The sequence below is a fragment of the Tympanuchus pallidicinctus genome, unplaced genomic scaffold (assembly GCF_026119805.1).
Source record: "Tympanuchus pallidicinctus isolate F22 unplaced genomic scaffold, pur_lepc_1.0 scaffold46, whole genome shotgun sequence".
Classification (NCBI taxonomy): domain Eukaryota; kingdom Metazoa; phylum Chordata; class Aves; order Galliformes; family Phasianidae; genus Tympanuchus; species Tympanuchus pallidicinctus.
In genome coordinates this window covers 253,494-272,889 of record NW_026294765.1, presented here as the reverse complement: position 1 = coordinate 272,889, position 19,396 = coordinate 253,494, and the positions used below count along the sequence as shown (strand labels likewise).

The window sequence follows — 19,396 nt, the reverse complement described above, 5'->3', positions numbered from 1 at the left end:
TCCAAGGCTGTGCTCATTCCTGGGCATCCCCAGCCCTGCTCGTAAATCAAAGCATTCCAGCCCTGCTTTCCTCTCCTCATCCACCAACGCTCAGAGGTTTCTTCTTTAGCGAACTCCATCTGGGCAATTGTTCAAATATTTTAAACGAACCTGCTCTTTTTATGATATAATGACAAGCTCTGCAGGCATAATTTAGCCCAGACCTGAAGATGTCTGTTTTAAGGTTTAAAAGCCCTCCGAGCTCAGCCTCATCCATCAGCAGCGACCGAGGGCACGGTTCAGCTAAGGGCACACACTGATGCCACCGAAAGCCAGTGGCCACACACCACAGAGTCCTCTTAAACCTGACGTGGAAAGGCCTCTGGGATCCCATTGATCCACGAGATCGACCACAAACACATCAGTAAGAGAACGGACGGCGGCACGGTCGGAAGAGATTTCATCAATTCCCGCCTACCCAGAGATGCGCCCCATCCCCACGCAGATCCCACTCCCCTGGAATGCAATGCTTGCCTCAAAGCACTCAAAACCAGGGTTGGGAATCTTGGCTGCGACTCCCCCTCAGACCCCCAGGAGCAACAGTGGTGGTGGAGCAGCGTTCAGCCCATGAGTGAGGCTCAAAACCAGCCCATGAGCGGGGCGCACTGGGGAGGAAGCAGCCCACGACTGGGGCACGTGGAGCACCCTGGTGTGAGGCTGCCCTGTTTAACCCTCATCGCTGTGTCTCAGTGCTCCCTGCGGCCCTCAGGAAGCTGTGACCTCGTGTACCACCACGAGCAGCTCTGCCATTCCGTGGCTCCTTCTCCATCGTGGCGTTTATGAGGAGCCCAGCATTCCCACACAGCGCTGTCACAGGGAATGTGGCTGAACACAGCTCTGAAGCAAAGGTAGAGAAAAGAGCATTTTCCTACAAGGACTGATAGAAAAGACCCGTTAATGCAGCCTGGAAGGGATAGAGAAAGGTATTTCCGTGCTGACAGTGAGCTGATGGGTTTTACAGTGACACTCAGGATGGCCTCAGCTGATCTGGCACCTTTCTCGCTCAGGGATCCAGAGGAAGCGGATCAAAGGCACCCAGTGAAAACCACAGGGAGCAAACTGTGTTCTCCTGCACCAAAATCTCACCCAGGTGCCCCATGTCCCGCGTGGCGGTGACAGAAGGGATTGCATCTCCATGTGAGCCCCGACCTGCAGGCAAACCCTGCATCCCCCAGCCATGGGCTGGCAGCCTGCCCTGCACTGAGCGCCTCACATCTGCATCCAGCGCCGCAGGAGGGCCCTCCAGGAGCCAATTTCACACCATCCTACTGTTTTGGATTAGACCCCAGGCACCTCCTGAGCTGCTCCAACTCACGGGGCTGTGAGAAGGGAGCTTTCCCTTGCACGGCAAGGCGCAGGCTGCCTCGATGAGGGGCTGAGCATCCTCTGGGTTCTGCGCCTCTCCGTGAGCACCCACGGGTCCATCACTGCTCTGCATCCAGGAAGGAGGTGGTGGAGAAGCCAAGGATGGAGTTTGCTCCAAAATGGGATGGAGCATTTCTGCGTACTTCAGGTGTGGCTGCAGTGTCTGCAGATAACCGTCCTGGCAGAGAGGGAAACCGAGTGCTGCAGGATTTCTGGCAGCAACCCTTTGTGCTGGAGGTCACGGCGAGAGCACCTCCTCCTCTCCGAGCACACGATGCGGGGCTTCCATCCTCCCCTGATGGAAGGAGCCCAAGGAGCCGTGGGGAGCCAGGATGGGGCGAGGGAACGTCCACACCGAGCTCCTTTCCCCTCACTCGTGCAACTCATGAGTTCACAGCAAGGAGACAAATGGCCCCGTGCCCACCGCCGTTCCCAGCGCCGCGATTTCCAGCGCAGCCTCACAACTGCTCCGTCCTTCCTCGCTTTAATGAGGACCGACAGACAGCCTCCCCTCCCCCATCCCCCCTATCCCCACCAGCTCAGCTCCAGGGGAGCACAGCTGGAGCTGCAGGCATCGCCCCAAATCGCTCCCATGTGGGTGCCCCGACCCAGCAGCATTAAATGCTTCCAGGAGGAGCTGCTGCTTGGCGTCACTCACACCAGGGGATGGGAGCCAGCATCTCCCTGCTGCCTGCACAGCACACGGCGCGTGGCCCGGAGGGAATATTACAGCCCCCAGTTACCCAATTAAAGATGTGTTTGAGGGGATTTGATGACTGAGTTTGACAGAGGGAAGAAAACCCTCCGGGTCCTGGCAGCAGCGAGGATTTACGAGCCGGGGCTTTGCTTCAGGTCGCTCGTGGTACGTAGCAAAGGAGCAAAAAAAACCCCAAAACAACCACACGGGGATGGTGTCTGCATTCCTGCTGCTTGAATCAGCCGTTCCCGGCAGCTGGGGAAGGAGCAGGGCAGGATGCTGCAGGATCTGCATCACGGCATCCCGCGGCCGTGCCAAAAAGCGGCTCTGCTCTCACACCTCCATCGGTGCGATCCCTCTGCCAACGTCTGCTGGAGACCTGAAAATGAAAGGGGGGGAAAAAAAAAATAAAAGAAAAAACTTATAACTTATTTCAAAGGTCCTCCACTTCAAAAACATTCGGAGCAAATGTACACACCGAAGCCATAAATGTTCCGTTTATTGCACCCGCCAAAGAGCCCTCTGCAATATGGTGCCTCTAAATTTATTGCTCTTCCAGAGCTATTAATTCAGCCCAGGTCTTTTCTTATTATTATTATTCCCTCCCCCCCCTTTTTTTTTCCACCTTAAGTAGGATAATTCATAAACACTTCACGCTGGGCCACGCTTTATGAGCGTTATTGTGACGGCTTGAAGGTGGAAATGCCATTGGAGTGGTTACAGTAACGCACTGCAGACCCCGCAGCACAGCGCAGGGATCTCTGCATGGCGATGGAGAGAAGAGCTCCCTTGCAAACCCGTTCCCTCAGCCAAACCACGCCGCTCCTGCAGCCCATCTTTATCTCTTATCCATGCTGCTGAATGCCAGGAAGGAAGTGGCAGCGCGGTATCGGTGCAGGACACCCTGGAAACATTGGTTTCTCCAGTGGGAAGAGGCAGATCTTGAGCTAACCCAGCTGGAAAGAGGAAATGGCCCAAAACGAAGCGTGTCTGCTGGGGTGGCTGAGCCGCGCAGCTCAGTGTGCTGTGCACCCCTGGGCGACGCACGTGGCTGCGCGCTCTGCATTGCTGCTCCTCGCTCTCCCATGCAAAATGGACCACATGGGGGGAAACTGCAGCCCAGAAAACACCGAGCTGAAAATCAGCGGGGGGTGGAAGGGGTGGAAGCACGTCTGGATCCCAACCACGGCCCCCCAGCGCCCGCAGCCCCCGCCCCATGACCTTCCTCAGGACCACCCAGACGGATCCGCGGCGCTCCGTCAGCCCCTGAGCCGCTGCTGCTCCCATGAAATCCACCTTCTTGGCCCAGAGGGAGCTCCTACCGTAATTGCCTCCATATCTCAAAGGTGTCTCACAGCCGCAGAGGTGCAAATATTTACCCATACTTGGAATTGCAGAGTGAAGCCAAACTAAATGTTACCAGACGCTTCCCCGATGGTTGTTTTAAGACCTGGGCCGCCGACACCTGGCTGGAATTAATCAGCGGGCGTGAAGGTGGAGGCAAGGCAAAGCCCTCATTAACCCTGCACACATGGATGTCAAGGTGACGGGGTGTTTGATGGGGGCAGCCCTTATCTGGATGTCAGCTGTCAGCAGGCTGGGAATCCACGCGCACGAAATGTTCCCCACCAAACTGATGGCAAAATCCATCCCAGTGCTGTCACCACCTGAAGACCTGCTGCAGCGATGCGCTCCTCCGCGAGTAGCAGCGATCATAAATGTTTATTGCTAGGTAATAAAACATGAGAGCCTTCTGTGCCAGCTCCAAATTCCATAGGAGTTCAAGGAGCTCGAAGGGAAAGCTTTCACGTTGCTCCAGGTGGTTCCAAGGAGCCACATCAGGAACAGCTTCCCAACGAGGTCCCAAACCCAACATCTTCAGAAGGAATCCAGCACAGACATCACAGGGAGCCTTCGATCTCCCCCCGTTCTCCTCCCATGGTACAGCTGAGCCCTGCTGCCTCGAGCTCAAACCTCCAAAAAACAGAGCAGCACCAGAGACTGGAAAGGCCGTGGTGCAATGAGGCCGTGCCCCGTAACCAGGTTGCCTTCCCTGGTTCCCCGGTCCTGATGTCTTCATTCCCATCGGTTCCTTTCTAGGAAGGGACAAAGCTGAGGCCAAACACTGCACCAGGAACGAATCTCTGCACCTCAACAGCAACCCGTACGAAACGCAGGTGTGGACGTAGCCGGCACTGATGAATACATCAAGATGAAAAGAAAGACAACCTCTGCCCCGTTCTGCCACCCTTTGCACCGTGAGACATCCGGTGATGGAGAGCTCGCCTGCTTTGAAGTGGAGACGGATCCGAGAGGCGGGCAGGTGCAAAGCTGTCTCAGCACACAATATGTCACGGGGCTCACCCTGCAAATCCATCACCGGCAGCTCCCTTGGGGTGGGGAGGATAATTCTAAGCAGATTAAATCCCTCTGCACGAATCCCTCCAGTCGAACCACTGCAATCACCTTCTGTCCTCCGCAAAGGGCACCAGAGAGGAGGTCCGTTTTCTGTGCCGCTGACCCGTGACGTCTCTCTGCTGCTGAGCGGTTCTGATTGCAGGACCAAAGGAAAAGATCAAAACCAGCCTCGTATTTCAAACCAGAGGAGAAAGGACCACAGGGGCCGGGTTCATCACGGAGGGGATAAAACCACAAGGACCTTCCCAAGCCTGCATCCTGCTCGCACTCACATGAAGAACATCCCGCCCAGCCCAGCAGGTGTGGAGGCAGGAGAGTGTGGGTGAAATGGTGCGGTTTTGGAGATGTACAACACGCCAAGCAGTGCAGGCTGGGCCACACAATGCTGCCTTTGGATACGGGGAGAAACTTCTCCAAAAAGAGTGGTGATGCATTGGAACCGACTGCTGAGGGATGCGGGGGGGTCACCGCCCACGGAGGGGTTTGAGAACCACGGGGATGTGGTCAGTGGGCACGGCGGGATGGCTTTGGGTCGGGGATCCCGGAGATCCTTTCTGACCAGCATCAAATGCCACAGGAAAGCTGCTGCCATCACAGCCTCGGTTGGGAACGGTGCTGCTCCTGGTTTCCAGGAACATTTGGGCACTCGCTTTCCTTTTCCCTTGGGGTCTGCGTGCCATGGGATGCTGTCCACCACAATGAGGGGTTCCTTCCACGCCCCACCTTTCAGGATCCACTCTCGTTCATCAATCCGTACCCACAGGCAGCAGTTTTGCACAACAGAGCGAGAAGGAAGCAGCAAAGAGGAGGAGCGGAGAACTGCGCTGCTTCGGCAGCTTGGCTCTACTGCAGGAGCACCAAACCCCCAACAGCACCTGAGCCCCCAAACCTGGAAATCCTCCCCCATCTCCTCCCTTGGACCCTGCAGGTGGAGCCCAGATGTGTACAAACCATCGATTTCCCTTAAAGATCGAATGGTTCGAATGGATGAAGGAGGAAGAGCAGCAAAGCGAAACCTTTTCATTCGTCACAGCAAAACGTTTTCTTTCTTCATGCAGAGGCAATGGAAATGGTTGGCTGTCCCAAAAATACATCTCTCTGTGTTCAGCTGTATGAATTTCGGTCCCCTCCTCGTTAATTAAAGGCAGGCAAATTGCAAATGGAGAATGTCACAGCGCAATAAAACTTTTAAGGAGTTTAATTTCAAGTGTATCCAAGCAAAGCCTGGTGTTTTTCATCCTCAAAATACTCTTTTTTTTTTACTTTTCATTTTAAGCACAAAAACTGAAGTTGTAAATAATTTCAAAGGGACCAAAATAACCTTTTATTTCTCCTTATAAACGAATGTTTCATCTCATTTTCAACAGGCCGGCTCTGTGTGATTGGAGACAGATTCTTGGTGGTGCCCAGCGAATGGAGGAGAGGCAGCGGGCCGGGCGCTGAAATGAATTCCCTTTAGGCAGAGTGGGAGAATTGTTATTTCTCTTCACTGAAAGAGCTGGAATTGGTTGTACAGAGCGGATGTGGGCTGTCCATCCGCGGGGATCATCAAAACCCAACATCGCCCTCAGCATCCCGCAATGGTGGCGGTGGTCAAAAAGAGGAGGAAATGTGTCACGGACGGCTCCCATCTGGGCTTTTGGGCAGCGGCTGTGGTTTGGGGGTTGGATCCGGAGGGCCTTGGAGGGCCCTTCCAAACGTTCCCTGGCTCTGTGCTCTCCACCTGTTGAGGTCGGGGAGCAGGAGAGTGAATGGAGAGAGATCTCTGAGTGCGGAACCTCCGAGTTCTCCACCGCCGAGCGCTGAGCTCTGAGATGCTCTGCCAGCCCCAAATATTTCAGCTCCCTGCCCGTGCAGACAGACGTTTTCAATGCCCTAAGCACTGCCAGACTGCTGGCAGCTGCACGGCTGCGCACACATTCCCAGACACGAGCAATCCACGAGCTGCGCATCTCCTGGCGCCGAGGGCCCCCTGCAGCCCGTTCTGCGCATCTCCTGCAGCCAAAGCACCCTTCCAACCCCGGAACGCCGAAATCATCGTGTGCCTGCGCACGACATCTGGATTTGCTGCAATAACATCGGCGTTTCTGAGCAAGGCTGGCTCACACGTGTCAGCAAATCAACTGGAGGCTGCGGAGCACTGCAAAGTGCCCATTGCTGCCCAGCACGGACATCGCAGCCAGGGAAATGGAAGGGAGATGCTCTTCCCAAAAGGGGCACACCGTCCTTCCCTCCCCCCCCTGCATGGGGCTCTGAGACTGAAAAAGCAATGTGTGAATGTGTTATTCCAGGCAAGGGGAGCAATCGAGAGACCGGCGTGGACCAAACCTAAAGTGGGCACCACCCCAAAGCCCAAATTCCATCCTTTTGTTGGCCTCATTTCCCAGATAGCAGCAATAGGATGAGGGGTGACGGCCTCACACTGCACCAGAGGAGGACCGGGTTGGGGACGAGGAACAACTTCTTCAGAGAGCAGAGTTGTGTTGGCACAGCTGCCCAGGGAGCGGCGGGGTCACCGTGCCGGGGGGCGCTGAGAGCCACAGGGATCGGCACAGCGGGACGCGGCCAGTGGGCACGGTGGGATGGACTGGCGTTGGGTTCAGGGAGGTGAGAGGTTGGGTTCAGGGAGGTGAGAGGTCTTTTCCAACCCTCACAATCCCACTCTGTGCTAAAAGAGCTGCTTCAGAATGCGGTCAGGCTCTCATCCCGCACAGCACATCCCACTGTCGCCCATCCCAGGACTGCAGGAGTGGCACTCAGCTCTCAGAGGGGCACAATTCCTCCAGCAACTGCGGCACAACGAGCTCAGTGCAACCAACAGAAAACAGACTCCTAAAAATGCAGATATTTGGCCTGGCAAGGTGAGCTGGGGCAATGCGGGTGGCACAGCTCTGCCCCACGGGTACCCCTGCCCCACGTCCCAGCCTGTAGATGGCATTCGTACACTGCTGTACACAGCTGCATGCTGTCACAGCTGCCCTGGGGACGTAAGAATGGCCTTTCTGATGTGAAAATGAAGGTATGAGGCAAATGCTAACTGTACAGTGCTGGGGTTGGTGAGAAACGTTGGAGCTGTTGGGTTTTATGGACCTCCTGGCACCTCCGTCAGTCACTGTGGGCCTCTGTCTGCCATAAAGGAACGTATAGAAGGGGATCTGAGCAAGGCAGCCCTAAGGCTCCTGCGTGCCTTGGGGGCTGTAAGCAGGGAGCAGCCCAGCATTCCTCCGAGGTCTGATCTCCATCACAGCAATGCCAAAGGAACAGCTGCCCAAAAAAACCAACCGTGCCATCGGCGGTGATGGGAAAAGTGCCTGCTGTGGAATAGAAGCAGTGCAGATTGTTTCTGCAAAGAATCCGAGGGAAAAGTCAGCGTGCTTCCTGCACTGGGAGCGCTGCAGCCGGCGTGCAAGGATTGCACTGCGCGGGACCCAGGGGCGATGCTCTGCTCGGAGCCGGAGGGAGCGCCGTGCAGCAGCCCGGGGAGCAGACGGTGCCAATCTGAGCCCAAATCCGCAGCAGACAGAAATAGCTGCCTCTTCTTGCAAAGGAATCCGCAAAGGCCTCGGGGCGACGGTGCTGCTGACATCCTGGAAGCGACGGGAGCTGCGCGGCGGGCTGTGCTGGCCGCGTTTGCTCGGCACCAGAAGTCAGACCGCGCGGTGTGAGCGCAGATCGGCTCAAGGCAGGATGCATCTGACGCAGCAAAGCTCTCGCTTGCTGGAACCACGTTTCTCCTTATCACCGCATTCTCCTTATCACCCCTCCCCTTCCACCCCCTTTCCACCCACCCCCCCGACTCCCCAGCCCCACACTTCCCGTAGGGCCGGGTCACCCAGCCCCACACCTCCGGTGGGGCCGCATCCGATGGGCGATGGGCACGGCAGCATCAGCCGCCCCGGGGAAGAGCTGGGAGAGATTTGGTGCCTCGCAGCCAATGGGAGGAGCGGCGGCATTGGGGGGGTGGGGGGGGGCTGCTTTGGGCTCCTTCTCTCCACCCATCTCCTACGACACCCCCTCTCTGTCACCACCGCCATCCTCCCCGCACACAAAGCACTGCAATGAGCTGAATTCAGAGTGCCGAAGAAAACAGCGAAACACCTCCGGAGGCGGAGAAGGAACGGCCATGGAAGGATACAAAGCGCAGCCTTCCGCTCCCCTCCAGTGACAGCCCCAGAGCGGCTCCTGCAGCGGGGACCCACCTGGATGCACCCGCACATCCCCGCATCCCCCGAGCGGCGATCCCGGGGGGGATGCGAGGCGTCGATCCCCGTTAACCGCAGCGGCGGTGAGTGAGAACGGCACCTCCGGGGGGCTTCGGGGGCTGCGGGCACAGCTGCGGGGGGGGGCGATGCGGGATCCGTAGGAACGGAGAGAGCCAAAATGGGGCCGCGAATGGACGGGATGCGGTGGGAGGAGAGGGAGAGGTGCGGAGAGGGATGCGCCCTGCTCGGTCCCTTCGCCGCTTCATTCCTTCGGAGCAGATGTGCGCACACGGGCGTCCTCCCCCCACCGATCCTGCGGGCGAGAGGAAAAGAGCCTCAAGGGCGACGGGCTGGGAAATCAGCGCCGGCCTCCCGCCCCACAGATACGGTGTAATAATATCTACGGGGCGCTGCCCACAGCCGGGAGCACCGACAGCACCGGGGCTGCGCGCAGGGGGAGCTGCAGAGAGGGGTCGGTGCTGCGCCCACCGTTCCCTTCCCCCCCCCCCCGTTCCATGCAGTGCCCTGAGCGCCTGGCAGCCCCGGGTTGGGGGCTGTGGGTCTGCCCTGAGTGGGGCTGAGTGGGGGGCCGGGCCCCGGGTGGGGGATCACACACAGCACGGATGGGCTGGTGGGAAATAGGAGAGGAGGCTCGGCTCCTGCTGGAACCTTCTAAGGGTGGCAGATATATTTATACACAGTCTGAAGGCGCTGTCAGGGTTGGCATCCATGAGAACAAGGCCCTGGGTGTGGATCCCGCACACCTCCGTCTGAGCTGCTCCTGTTTTGCGACTGTGGTTCATCCAAGAGCGATGCTGGCAGTGACCCCTTTGGGGAAGCACACGGCCCTGGGAGCTCCTCACCCTCTCCTGCTCCTCTCCAAGCACGGGGACACGTGTGGGGACGGGGAGTGGGGCAGGCAGGGGTGCTCGGGGCTTTCTTTGCCAAAGCACAGCCATCAGCATCCATCCAGGTCAGCAGAACTTGTGAAGGTTGAGGTTGGTACTGGAAGAAAATGCAAAGGGGGAAGGGGTGGTTATCGGTGGGCAGGGAGAGCTCAGGGCACCGCAGCATGGAGGAAATACAGCTGCTGCGTAGATCCAGGGCTGCCCTCACCTCCTCTGTTCTGATCCAAAGCATCTCGGGAGGCCACAGAATCGTGGGGTCCGCTCAGAAAGGACCCCCCCAGGCCCCAACCCAGCCCCATCCTGCTCTGCCACTGCCCACCTCCCCACACCTTTGTGGCTCTGGGGACGGTGGCAGCACTCCCTGTGCCGATGTCTGAGCGCTCCATCAAAGAAATTATTCCCAATTCCCACCCTCTGCCTCTCCTGGCGCAATTTAATGCTGCTTTCTCTCATCCTACAAAACCCCACAGCACCCCGAGTTCCTGCAGACCCCACAACCCCCTCCGCTTCTCTGTGGCTGTGGGGTCGGCGCCCCTGCCCTGAACCCACTGCCCGTAGGGCTGAACTCACCTCTCTCCCTTCCACCTTCCAGACTGAGCCCTTCCTTGTGGGAAGCGCCTCCCGAGCGTGATGGGAACCACAGAAGCCACCCTGCGGATGGAGAATGTGGATGTGAAGGAGGAGTGGCAGGACGAGGACTTCCCCAGGTAGGGAAGCAGCAGGGATGGCTGTGGATGGAAGTCCGGAGGGTTGGAGGGGGGCTCTGCCTGCTGCTCTGTGGGTCGAGCAGCATCTTCCCAAATGGAGCAAAGTGGAACCAAAGCTGTTGGGACACGAAGATCGAGTGGCAGAACCTGGCCCTGTGTCACCTGTCCGCATCTGGTGCCACCTATGGGTCCTTACAGAAGCTGTCCCCTTGGCATCCCACGGGACCCCATGGCACGCATCCCCTGGGCACAGTGGGCACCCACGGCATCCAGTGCCACCCAGGAGACCCTATGGCACCCATCCCCTTTGCACAGCAGGCACCCTATGGTGCCACCTATGGGACCTGGTGGCACCCCTCCCCGTGACATGTTGGGTGCCACGTGTCACCTGGTGCCACCCATGGGACACCGTGTCACCTGTCCCCTCGGCACAGTGAGCGCCCCATGTCACCTGGTGCCAATTCTGTCACCTGTCCCCTATGGCACCCGGTGTCACCCATGGGACCCTACAGCACCCATCTCATGAGTACCCCATGTCACCTGGTGATGCCTATGTGACCTTATAGCACCCGTCCCCTTGGCACAACAGGCAACCTACGGCACCTAGGGACATCATGACACTCACCTCCCCTTGACACGCTGGGTACCCCACGTCACCTGGTGCCATCTATGGGACCCTGTAGCACCCATCCCCATTATAGGGACCCTATGTTATCTGGTGCCACCTTTGGGACCTTATGACACTTCTCCCTTGACACGCTGGGTACCCCAGGTCACCTGGTGCCACCTCTGGGACCCCACATCCCTCCAGCCCAGCAGACGGAGGCGTTAAGGCGACATCCCCCCCCTCCACCCGCACTTCCAGCAGCACGGAGCGGGGGCTCTGGGGGAGGCTGTGCCCCCTCCCAGCTGCAGCTGAACCCACAGGGTGGCAGAGTCGGTGGCACAGAGGCGCAGTGTGCGCTGTGGGATGGCACGTGCAGCCCTGAAAGCCCTCCTTGTGTCCTTCAGGGCCGGCGGATGAGCGTCGCTCTGTTCGACCCGAGCGCAGCTGCGGCGTCGGTGGGAGCATCTCTGTGCCAAAAAGAGAGGGGAGTGGAGGCACAGCAGGGTCCTGTGTTTCTGGGGGAGGTTTCTCTCCCTGCTGAGAGCCGTGCAGACCTTTGCTGGTCGCCTGGGCAGTGTGGGGCAGCAGCGCGGTGTGCCAGCCTGTGCTCCCCATACAAACCCACGGATGGAGGAGGGATGCGCTGCGCCTCGCCGTGCAGCAGCAAGCTCACCCAGCAATGCAGCTCCTGGATGCAAACTGGGGAGAGGCCAAGGGATGTGGGACAAGGGCGAGGGATGAGGGTGGCAGCAGCGTGGGACCCCGAGTGCAGGATCTGCCACAGAGGGGTGAAATCAGGAGCTGATTTCTGCAATGGAGCGATGCCTCCATCCTAAGCGAGCTCCAGGCTGGGCACTGAACACAGCTCCTTCCTGAGAGCTGCCCCCAGCCCTCCCCATGCAGGCACTGTGCAAGGCGTGATGCCAATGTGCTGAGCTGCAGCTGATAGAGTGGGACGTGGGGAGGAGAGGGTCCTCCTGTGGGCTGCGTGGTGGCTGCCACAACGCCGTGATGCTGCGATGCCATGATTCCGTGATTCTGTGATGCTGTGATGCTGTGATGCTCTGATGCAGTTATGCCACGATGCCACGATGCCATGATGCCATGATGCCATGATGCTGTGACGTTCTTGTGCTGTTCACATAAGAGCACAGCCAACAGCATCATGGAATCGTGGAATTCCAATGCTGTGATGCCATGATTCCATGCTTCCACGATGCTGGGATGCAGTTATGCCATGATTCCGTGATTCTGTTAATTCCGTGATGCCGTGATGCCATGATTCCATAATTTCATGATGCCATGACATTGTGATGCCATGATTCCACGATTCCATGATGCTGTGATGCCGTAATTCCACGATTCTGTGATGCTGTGGTGCCGTGATGCCATGATTCCATGATGCTGTGATGCAGTGATGCTGTGATGCCGTGGGGTCGGAGCATGCTCTCTGTGCTCTCTGTGCTCTCTGTGCTCGCTGTGCTCTCTGTGCTCGCTGTGCTCGCTGTGCTCTCTGTGCTCTCTGTGCTCGCCGTGCTCGCCGTGCACCCATCGCATCCCATGCAGAGCTGCGGGTGTTGGGCAGTGCTGAGCAATCTGGTGCTCCTCCCGGAGCCTTAGAGCCGTTCTGCTGCTGGAATCGCGGTGTGGGGGGAGGCAGAGCCGGGGGGCGGTGATCGCATCCCGCTCGGGAAGGTAAGAGACCTTTTCTCTTTGCGTCTGACATCGGGATTGCCGCTCCTTGGGAAATGGCGCTGCCCCTTTCCCCTCCTTTTGGTGCCGTGGGGCCAAAGCGTGCGTCGCACCGCGTTTGTTGGATAAACAGCAGGACGGGGGGTGGGAGGGCTGGGGGTGCGCAGGGGGCTGCGGGGCCTTTGCTCACCGCCCGTGGGGCAGCGAGAGCTTTGATCGGCTCTCATGAATAAACAACAGCAGCTCGGGGAGGATTAGCCCTCCCTCGGAAGATGTGCGTGCTTTAATTTGGGGCAGCATCTTGCAGCTGACACGGCGGCAGTCGTCCCTGTGGGATCTGTCCCTGTCCCATCCCCGTTCTCCCAGCACTGCATTAAAAATGTTTGGTTTTTTTCCCCCCGTGTTTCTCCCTGGGGACATCCCAGCATGCAGGATTTCAGCTTGCAGGCCCAACGCTCATCCCCTGCTGCTGGGAGCTCCCAGCAAGGGGAGGAACAGCAATGGGGGAACAAGGAGGGCTCAGAAGGGCCTTCTTCAAACAGCCCTGTGACACCATGGGGTCAGTGGGGTTTGGGAACCCATTGACACCATGAAGGTGCTATGGGGTCAATGGGGTTTGGGAATCCATTGACATCATGAAGGTGCCCTGGGGTCAGTGAGATTTGGGAACCCACTGACATTATAAATGTGCTTTGGGGTCAGTGGGATTGGGGAACCCATTGACACTACGGGTGTGCCATGGGGTTGGTGGGATTTGGGGACCTGTTGACCATTTGGGGACCAATCTGTCATGGGGTCAGTGGGATTTGGGAACCCATTGACACCATGAATGTGCTACAGGGTCAGTGGGATTTGCAAACTACTGACATCATGCACGTGCCATGGGGTCAGTGAGATTTGGGAACCCACTGACATTAGGAATGTGCTGTAGGGACAGCGGGATTTGGAAACCCATTGACACCATGAAGGTGCCATGGGGTCGGTGGAATTTGGGAGCCCGTTGACATTATCAGTTTTCCATTGGGTCAGTGGGATTTGGAAACCAATTGACACTATGAATGTGCCATGGAGTCAATGGGATTTGGGAACCCATTGACACCACAGATGTGCCATGGGGTTGGTGAGATTTGGGAACCCACTGATGTCACGAAGGCGCCATGGGGTCAGTGGGATTTGGCCATGATGCAATAACAAGGTTGCAAAACGTCTCCCCCAGCCAACATCCAGGAAAGGCACGATTTCCAACCCAAACTAAAGGGAAAAGTGTCCAGAAAGCGTCCAGCTCAGGGTGACAGCGCTGCTCAGTGCCACCAGCTGTGCAGAATCTGTCCCCTCTATGGCTTGGGAGCATCTCCACCTTCCAAAGGACAACAGCCACATGATGAGACCTGGCCTTGGCGTCGGGAAAGGGAGCTGAACCATGGGCATTTCCAGCATTTTCACCCCGGGGCTGCAGGAGCCCAGGGAGCAGAGCTGTGGTTGGTCAGCCTTCAGCTCCCAGGTCAGGTTTGGGTTCTGGTGCCCGGATCTCCACTCCAAATTGATCTGCTTTCAACACAGGCGCCACTGCTGGCTGCAGAGGCCAAGAACACTGTGCTCATAGCTAAGGTTTAAACCTCACCTTGACCACCAACAGAGCCACTGATGGAGCAAAGTCAGACTTTGGGATAGGAGGATGGCACCAGCATTTCCAGGGACACAACGCATTCTGGTGTCTCTGGCTAGATTTTCAATACAAGTCTTCCATTCCGCTTTTCCATTCTGATTTTCTGCTCAGATTTCCCATCCTTTCTGTGGGACAGTTGGATTCGAGCAGCATTGGAGGGACGGGTTGGAAGTTACTTGGGATGGCGCAGTTGTTGGGCAGAGCACCCCAAGTCATCACCAGGCTGACGCTCCCAAAGGGAAGAGCCCACGCGGGGCTGTGTGTTGTTCCATCACATCCCCACTTCCCTCCACAGGGTGACTTTCTCCTAAAAATCCCTTATTTCCCAACTTTCCCGCTTGCCTGCAGGCCTCTCCCAGAAGAGACTGGCATGGAGTCGCTGGGCAGCCCTACAGAGGACGAGCACACATCCTGTAAGTACCAGCCCACCTACCGGGGTCCCTGGGGAGCACAAACCCCATGGGGTGGCAGAGCACAGGTGGCCACAGGGCAGCTCCACCAAAACGCCCAATCAGGAGAGGAACCACATCTCAATTTGGGGATCTTTGACACAAACCCGGGGGGGGGGAAATTGGGATCTCAAAGCATCGGTGCTTCCATGCAACCACACCTGAAGCATCACCTGAAACGGGACGAAGAAACTCAGCACGGCTGGCACTGAGGATGCAGGGCCAGGACAACCTGTCCCTTGTTTTCCTTTTGACTCCAGCTCCCCCACATACCTTAAACTTTAACGGGGCGCACCGTAAGCGGAAGACGCTTGTCGCACCTGAAATCAACATTTCCCTGGACCAGAGTGAAGGCTCCATTCTGTCCGATGACTTCTTGGACACGCCAGATGATCTGGATATCAACGTGGATGACATCGAAACGCCCGACGAGACGGATTCCCTCGAATTCCTGGGGAATGGGAACGAGCTGGAATGGGAAGGTATGAGGACGGCTCTGGGTGAACTGGCGAGGGTGGCCTCACTTTCACCGCTTCCGGCACCGCTCGCTGCTAGAAACGCTGCTTTCAGAGCTCACAGGTTGCAGCCCGACCTCAGCCTGGGGTAATGTGCAGGGTTTGTCCCTTTGCCAGATGACACTCCTGTGGCCACGGCCAAGAACATGCCTGGGGACAGCGCAGATCTGTTTGGGGACGGCGGGACAGAGGATGGGAGCGCAACCAACGGGCGGCTCTGGAGGACCGTCATCATTGGGGAGCAGGAGCACCGCATCGACCTGCAGATGATCAAACCCTACATGAGGGTGGTGACGCACGGAGGTGAGGGGATGCCTTGGGGGCTGGCTGCCCTCGTGGCTCTGCCAGCTGTCCCCTTCGAGTCGGGGGGCTTTGTGCTGCTCGTGGCAGAAGCAGGGAGCTGCAATAAACACCAGCAGTGCTACGTGTGGCTCCGAGGCAGTGTGAACCTCCCTGAGCCTTCCCACCAATTCCCAATGCTGCAGTGACCAAAGGTGCCAAACCCCTCTGGACCTCTCTGGGGCACAGCCAGAGGTGAAGGTACCCATAGGTGGGGGCCATTTGAATGTGGTCATACAAAAACCTGGGGCAGAACTCTCTGCTCTGCCCTTTTTTCCTCCTTCCCTGAGCCCCTCATGCATGTCACAGACAAAATCCAGCTTGGAGATGAACTCAGCTGTGACAAAGGTCCATCGCAGGGACAAATGCTTCCCCAGAGCTGAGCAGAGCCAGACTTACCAACAGATCTTTGCTGGAAGGAGCAGCTGATGGTGCCTGTGCCTCTTTTCCAGGGTACTACGGAGAAGGACTCAATGCCATCATCGTCTTCGCTGCCTGCTACCTGCCAGACAGCAACCTGGCTGATTACCACTATATCATGGAGAACCTCTTCCTGTAAGTGGATGGGAGAGGATGGAGAGAAGGCAACCTGGGCTCCAGGGCTGCTGTTTGCTCATTGCATCTGGAACCTCAGCTGGAAGGAGCTTGAACTGGGGCCACATGTCTGCAGCCTGCAGCTGGGGGGAACGTCACTGCGTTGAGATGTCCTCAGTGCTCACAAACAAGGCTGATAAGTCAGAGTGTTCAGACACTCCGTGTTAATTATGCTGGCGATGGACTCGGGCATAGCCACAGAGCACTGAACAGCTTGTAGCTGCTGCTCTGGGCAGCAAACAGTGCAGAGACATCTACTGATGCGTGCACTGTGCCAACAAGCGTGGGGAACCCCTGGGAAATGCACAAGGAGGCTGTGGATGCCCCAGCCCTGCAGGCATTCAAGGCCAGGCTGGATGTGGCTCTGGGCAGCCTGGGCTGCTGGTTGGCGACCTGCACACAGCAGAGGTTGGAACTGATGGGCACTGTGGGCCTTTTCAACCCAGGCCTTTCTGTGATTCTATGAAATGTGGTGCCGGGGGAGTTTGGTGTGCAGAGGGACCCGGAGTCCCTTTGGGATGATGGAGGCAGCTTGCAGTGCCTTCTCTGAGCCTCACGTCCCCGTTGCTTCTGACCATCCTGCAGCTACGTGATCAGCAGCCTGGAGCTGCTGGTGGCTGAGGACTACATGATCGTGTACCTGAACGGAGCGACGCCGCGGAGGAGGATGCCGGGGCTGGGGTGGCTGAAGAAGTGCTACCAGATGATAGACAGACGGTGAGATCCTGCCCTCCTCCCACATCTCTCACTGCTTCCATGGAATCATTCAGGTTGGAAGAGACCTACACAACCCCCGACCCGTCCCACTGCCCACGTCCCTCAGTGCCACCTCTCTACAGCTCTGAACCCCTCCAGGAGTGGTGACCCCCCATTCCCTGTGCAGCTGTGCCAGAACCTCACCACTGTTTCAGTTCCTCTTCATACCCAGCCTGACCCGTGGTGCACTGTGAGGCCATCCCCCCTCATCCTATCGCTGTTACGTGGAGCAGAGGCCGACCCCCCCTCGCCACAACCTCCTTTCAGGAGCTGCAGGTCTCCCCTGAGCCTCCTCTTCTCCATACTGACCCATTCCATTCCCTAAACCACTCTCTAAGTCCCCACTGTGTTCCAGCCCCTTCTCAGATCCACTGTCCCTCTCTGAACCTGACCAGTGCTTGGTGTTGTTGGACCTCATCCCATTGGCCTCAGCCAAGTTCCAGATTCTGTAATCTTCTCCCCTCTGTCACATCTTGTTGACTTCATCCCCTCATCTCCCTCCTCCCCTGACTCAGATCCGTGTAGGGACTGTCCTACACCTGTAGGCAGCCATCCTACAAGCTGCCATCTCAGTGCTCCCACAGTGCACGTGAGCCCATGGGCTTTGGGTTGGAGGCCCCCACGTGCAGCTCCTCGGCTCCATGGAGGCTTCCAAGCACTGACAGATCACAGTGGGGTTGAGAACGGCTCTCAAGTTTGACGTTCCATCCCATGGTTTCCCTCCAGGCTGCGGAAGAACCTCAAAGCCCTGATCATTGTGCATCCCTCGTGGTTCATCCGGACGGTGCTGGCTATTTCCAGGCCCTTCATCAGGTAAATGTAAAGCACTTCCAAATGTGAATGGTTTCAGAATGGGAATTGCATTAATCTTGCGCTCAGCTTTGGGTAACGGTGCCCAAAGTGAGACCACGCAGCAGAGGGAGCACAGAGAGGAGGGGAGGAGGAGGAGATGGGCACAGAGGAGCGGAGCTCCACACCTCCATCAGGAACACCAGAACTCCTGCAGAGAGAAAAGCAAACCAAGGCCTCACACTCCTTCTCTTCTTCTGCCAGCGTGAAGTTCATCAATAAGATCCAATACGTTCACAGCCTGGAGGAACTGGAGCAGCTCATCCCTATGGAGCACGTCCAGATCCCAGACTGCGTCTCACAGTGAGTACAATGGCACTGACGGAGGGGGACGTCGTGTTGGATCCAAAGGACATCATGTTGGGTCCAAAGGACGTCGTGTTGGATCCAAAGGACGTCATGTTGGATCCAAAGGACGTCGTGTTGGGTCCAAAGGACGTCGTGTTGGGTCCAAAGGACGTCGTGTTGGGTTCCAAGGACGTTGTGTTGGGTTCCAAGGACGTTGTGTTGGATCCAAAGGACGTTGTGTTGGGTCCAAAGGACGTCGTGTTGGATCCAAAGGACGTCATGTTGGATCCAAAGGACGTCGTGTTGGGTCCAAAGGACGTCGTGTTGGATCCAAAAGACGTCGTGTTGGGTCCAAAGGACGTCGTGTTGGATCCAAAGGACGTCTTGTTGGATCCAAAGGACGTCGTGTTGGGTCCAAAGGACGTCGTGTTGGATCCAAAAGACGTCGTGTTGGATCCAAAGGACGTCGTGTTGGATCCAAAGGACGTCATGTTGGATCCAAAGGACGTCGTGTTGGGTCCAAAGGACGTCGTGTTGGGTTCCAAGGACGTTGTGTTGGGTTCCAAGGACGTTGTGTTGGATCCAAAGGACGTCGTGTTGGATCCAAAGGACGTCATGTTGGATCCAAAGGACGTCGTGTTGGATCCAAAGGACGTCGTGTTGGGTCCAAAGGACGTCGTGTTGGGTCCAAAGGACGTCGTGTTGGATCCAAAGGACGTCGTGTTGGATCCAAAGGACGTCGTGTTGGGTCCAAAGGACGTCGTGTTGGATCCAAAGGACGTCGTGTTGGATCCAAAGGACGTCGTGTTGGATCCAAAGGACGTCGTGTTGGGTCCAAAGGACGTCGTGTTGGATCCAAAGGACGTCGTGTTGGGTCCAAAGGACGTCGTGTTGGATCCAAAGGACGTCGTGTTGGATCCAAAAGACGTCGTGTTGGGTCCAAAGGACGTCGTGTTGGGTCCAAAGGACGTCGTATTGGATCCAAAAGACGTCGTGTTGGATCCAAAAGACGTCGTGTTGGGTCCAAAGGACGTCGTGTTGGATCCAAAGGACGTCGTGTTGGATCCAAAGGACGTCGTGTTGGATCCAAAGGACGTCGTGTTGGATCCAAAGGACATCGTGTTGGGTCCAAAGGACGTCGTGTTGGATCCAAAGGACGTCGTGTTGGATCCAAAGGACGTCGTGTTGGATCCAAAGGACGTCGTGTTGGGTCCAAAGGACGTCGTGTTGGATCCAAAAGACGTCGTGTTGGGTCCAAAGGACGTCGTGTTGGATCCAAAGGACGTCTTGTTGGATCCAAAGGAC

At 57.2% G+C, this 19,396-nt stretch overlaps 1 protein-coding gene across 5 annotated transcripts in view; it reads left to right on the top strand.

Moving 5' to 3' along the window:
* Positions 1 to 8,510: 8,510 nt before the first annotated feature.
* Positions 8,511 to 19,396, top strand: part of ATCAY (ATCAY kinesin light chain interacting caytaxin) — a 34,791-nt gene continuing 23,905 nt past the window's right edge. For 4 of the 5 annotated variants that reach the window (XR_008210911.1, XM_052702600.1, XM_052702599.1 and 1 more), the window contains exons 1-9: positions 8,511 to 8,804; positions 10,222 to 10,336; positions 14,650 to 14,714; positions 15,011 to 15,232; positions 15,383 to 15,568; positions 16,057 to 16,159; positions 16,784 to 16,915; positions 17,681 to 17,767; positions 18,008 to 18,106. Coding sequence is in view for 4 of the 5 variants with exons in the window: in XM_052702600.1 (XP_052558560.1) it covers positions 10,260 to 10,336; positions 14,650 to 14,714; positions 15,011 to 15,232; positions 15,383 to 15,568; positions 16,057 to 16,159; positions 16,784 to 16,915; positions 17,681 to 17,767; positions 18,008 to 18,106 (971 nt within the window). In the remaining variant the exon portion in view is untranslated. Of the gene's footprint in view, positions 8,805 to 10,221; positions 10,337 to 12,358; positions 12,639 to 14,649; positions 14,715 to 15,010; positions 15,233 to 15,382; positions 15,569 to 16,056; positions 16,160 to 16,783; positions 16,916 to 17,680; positions 17,768 to 18,007; positions 18,107 to 19,396 lie in introns of those variants that run through there. The other variant, XM_052702601.1, reaches the window with a different exon arrangement.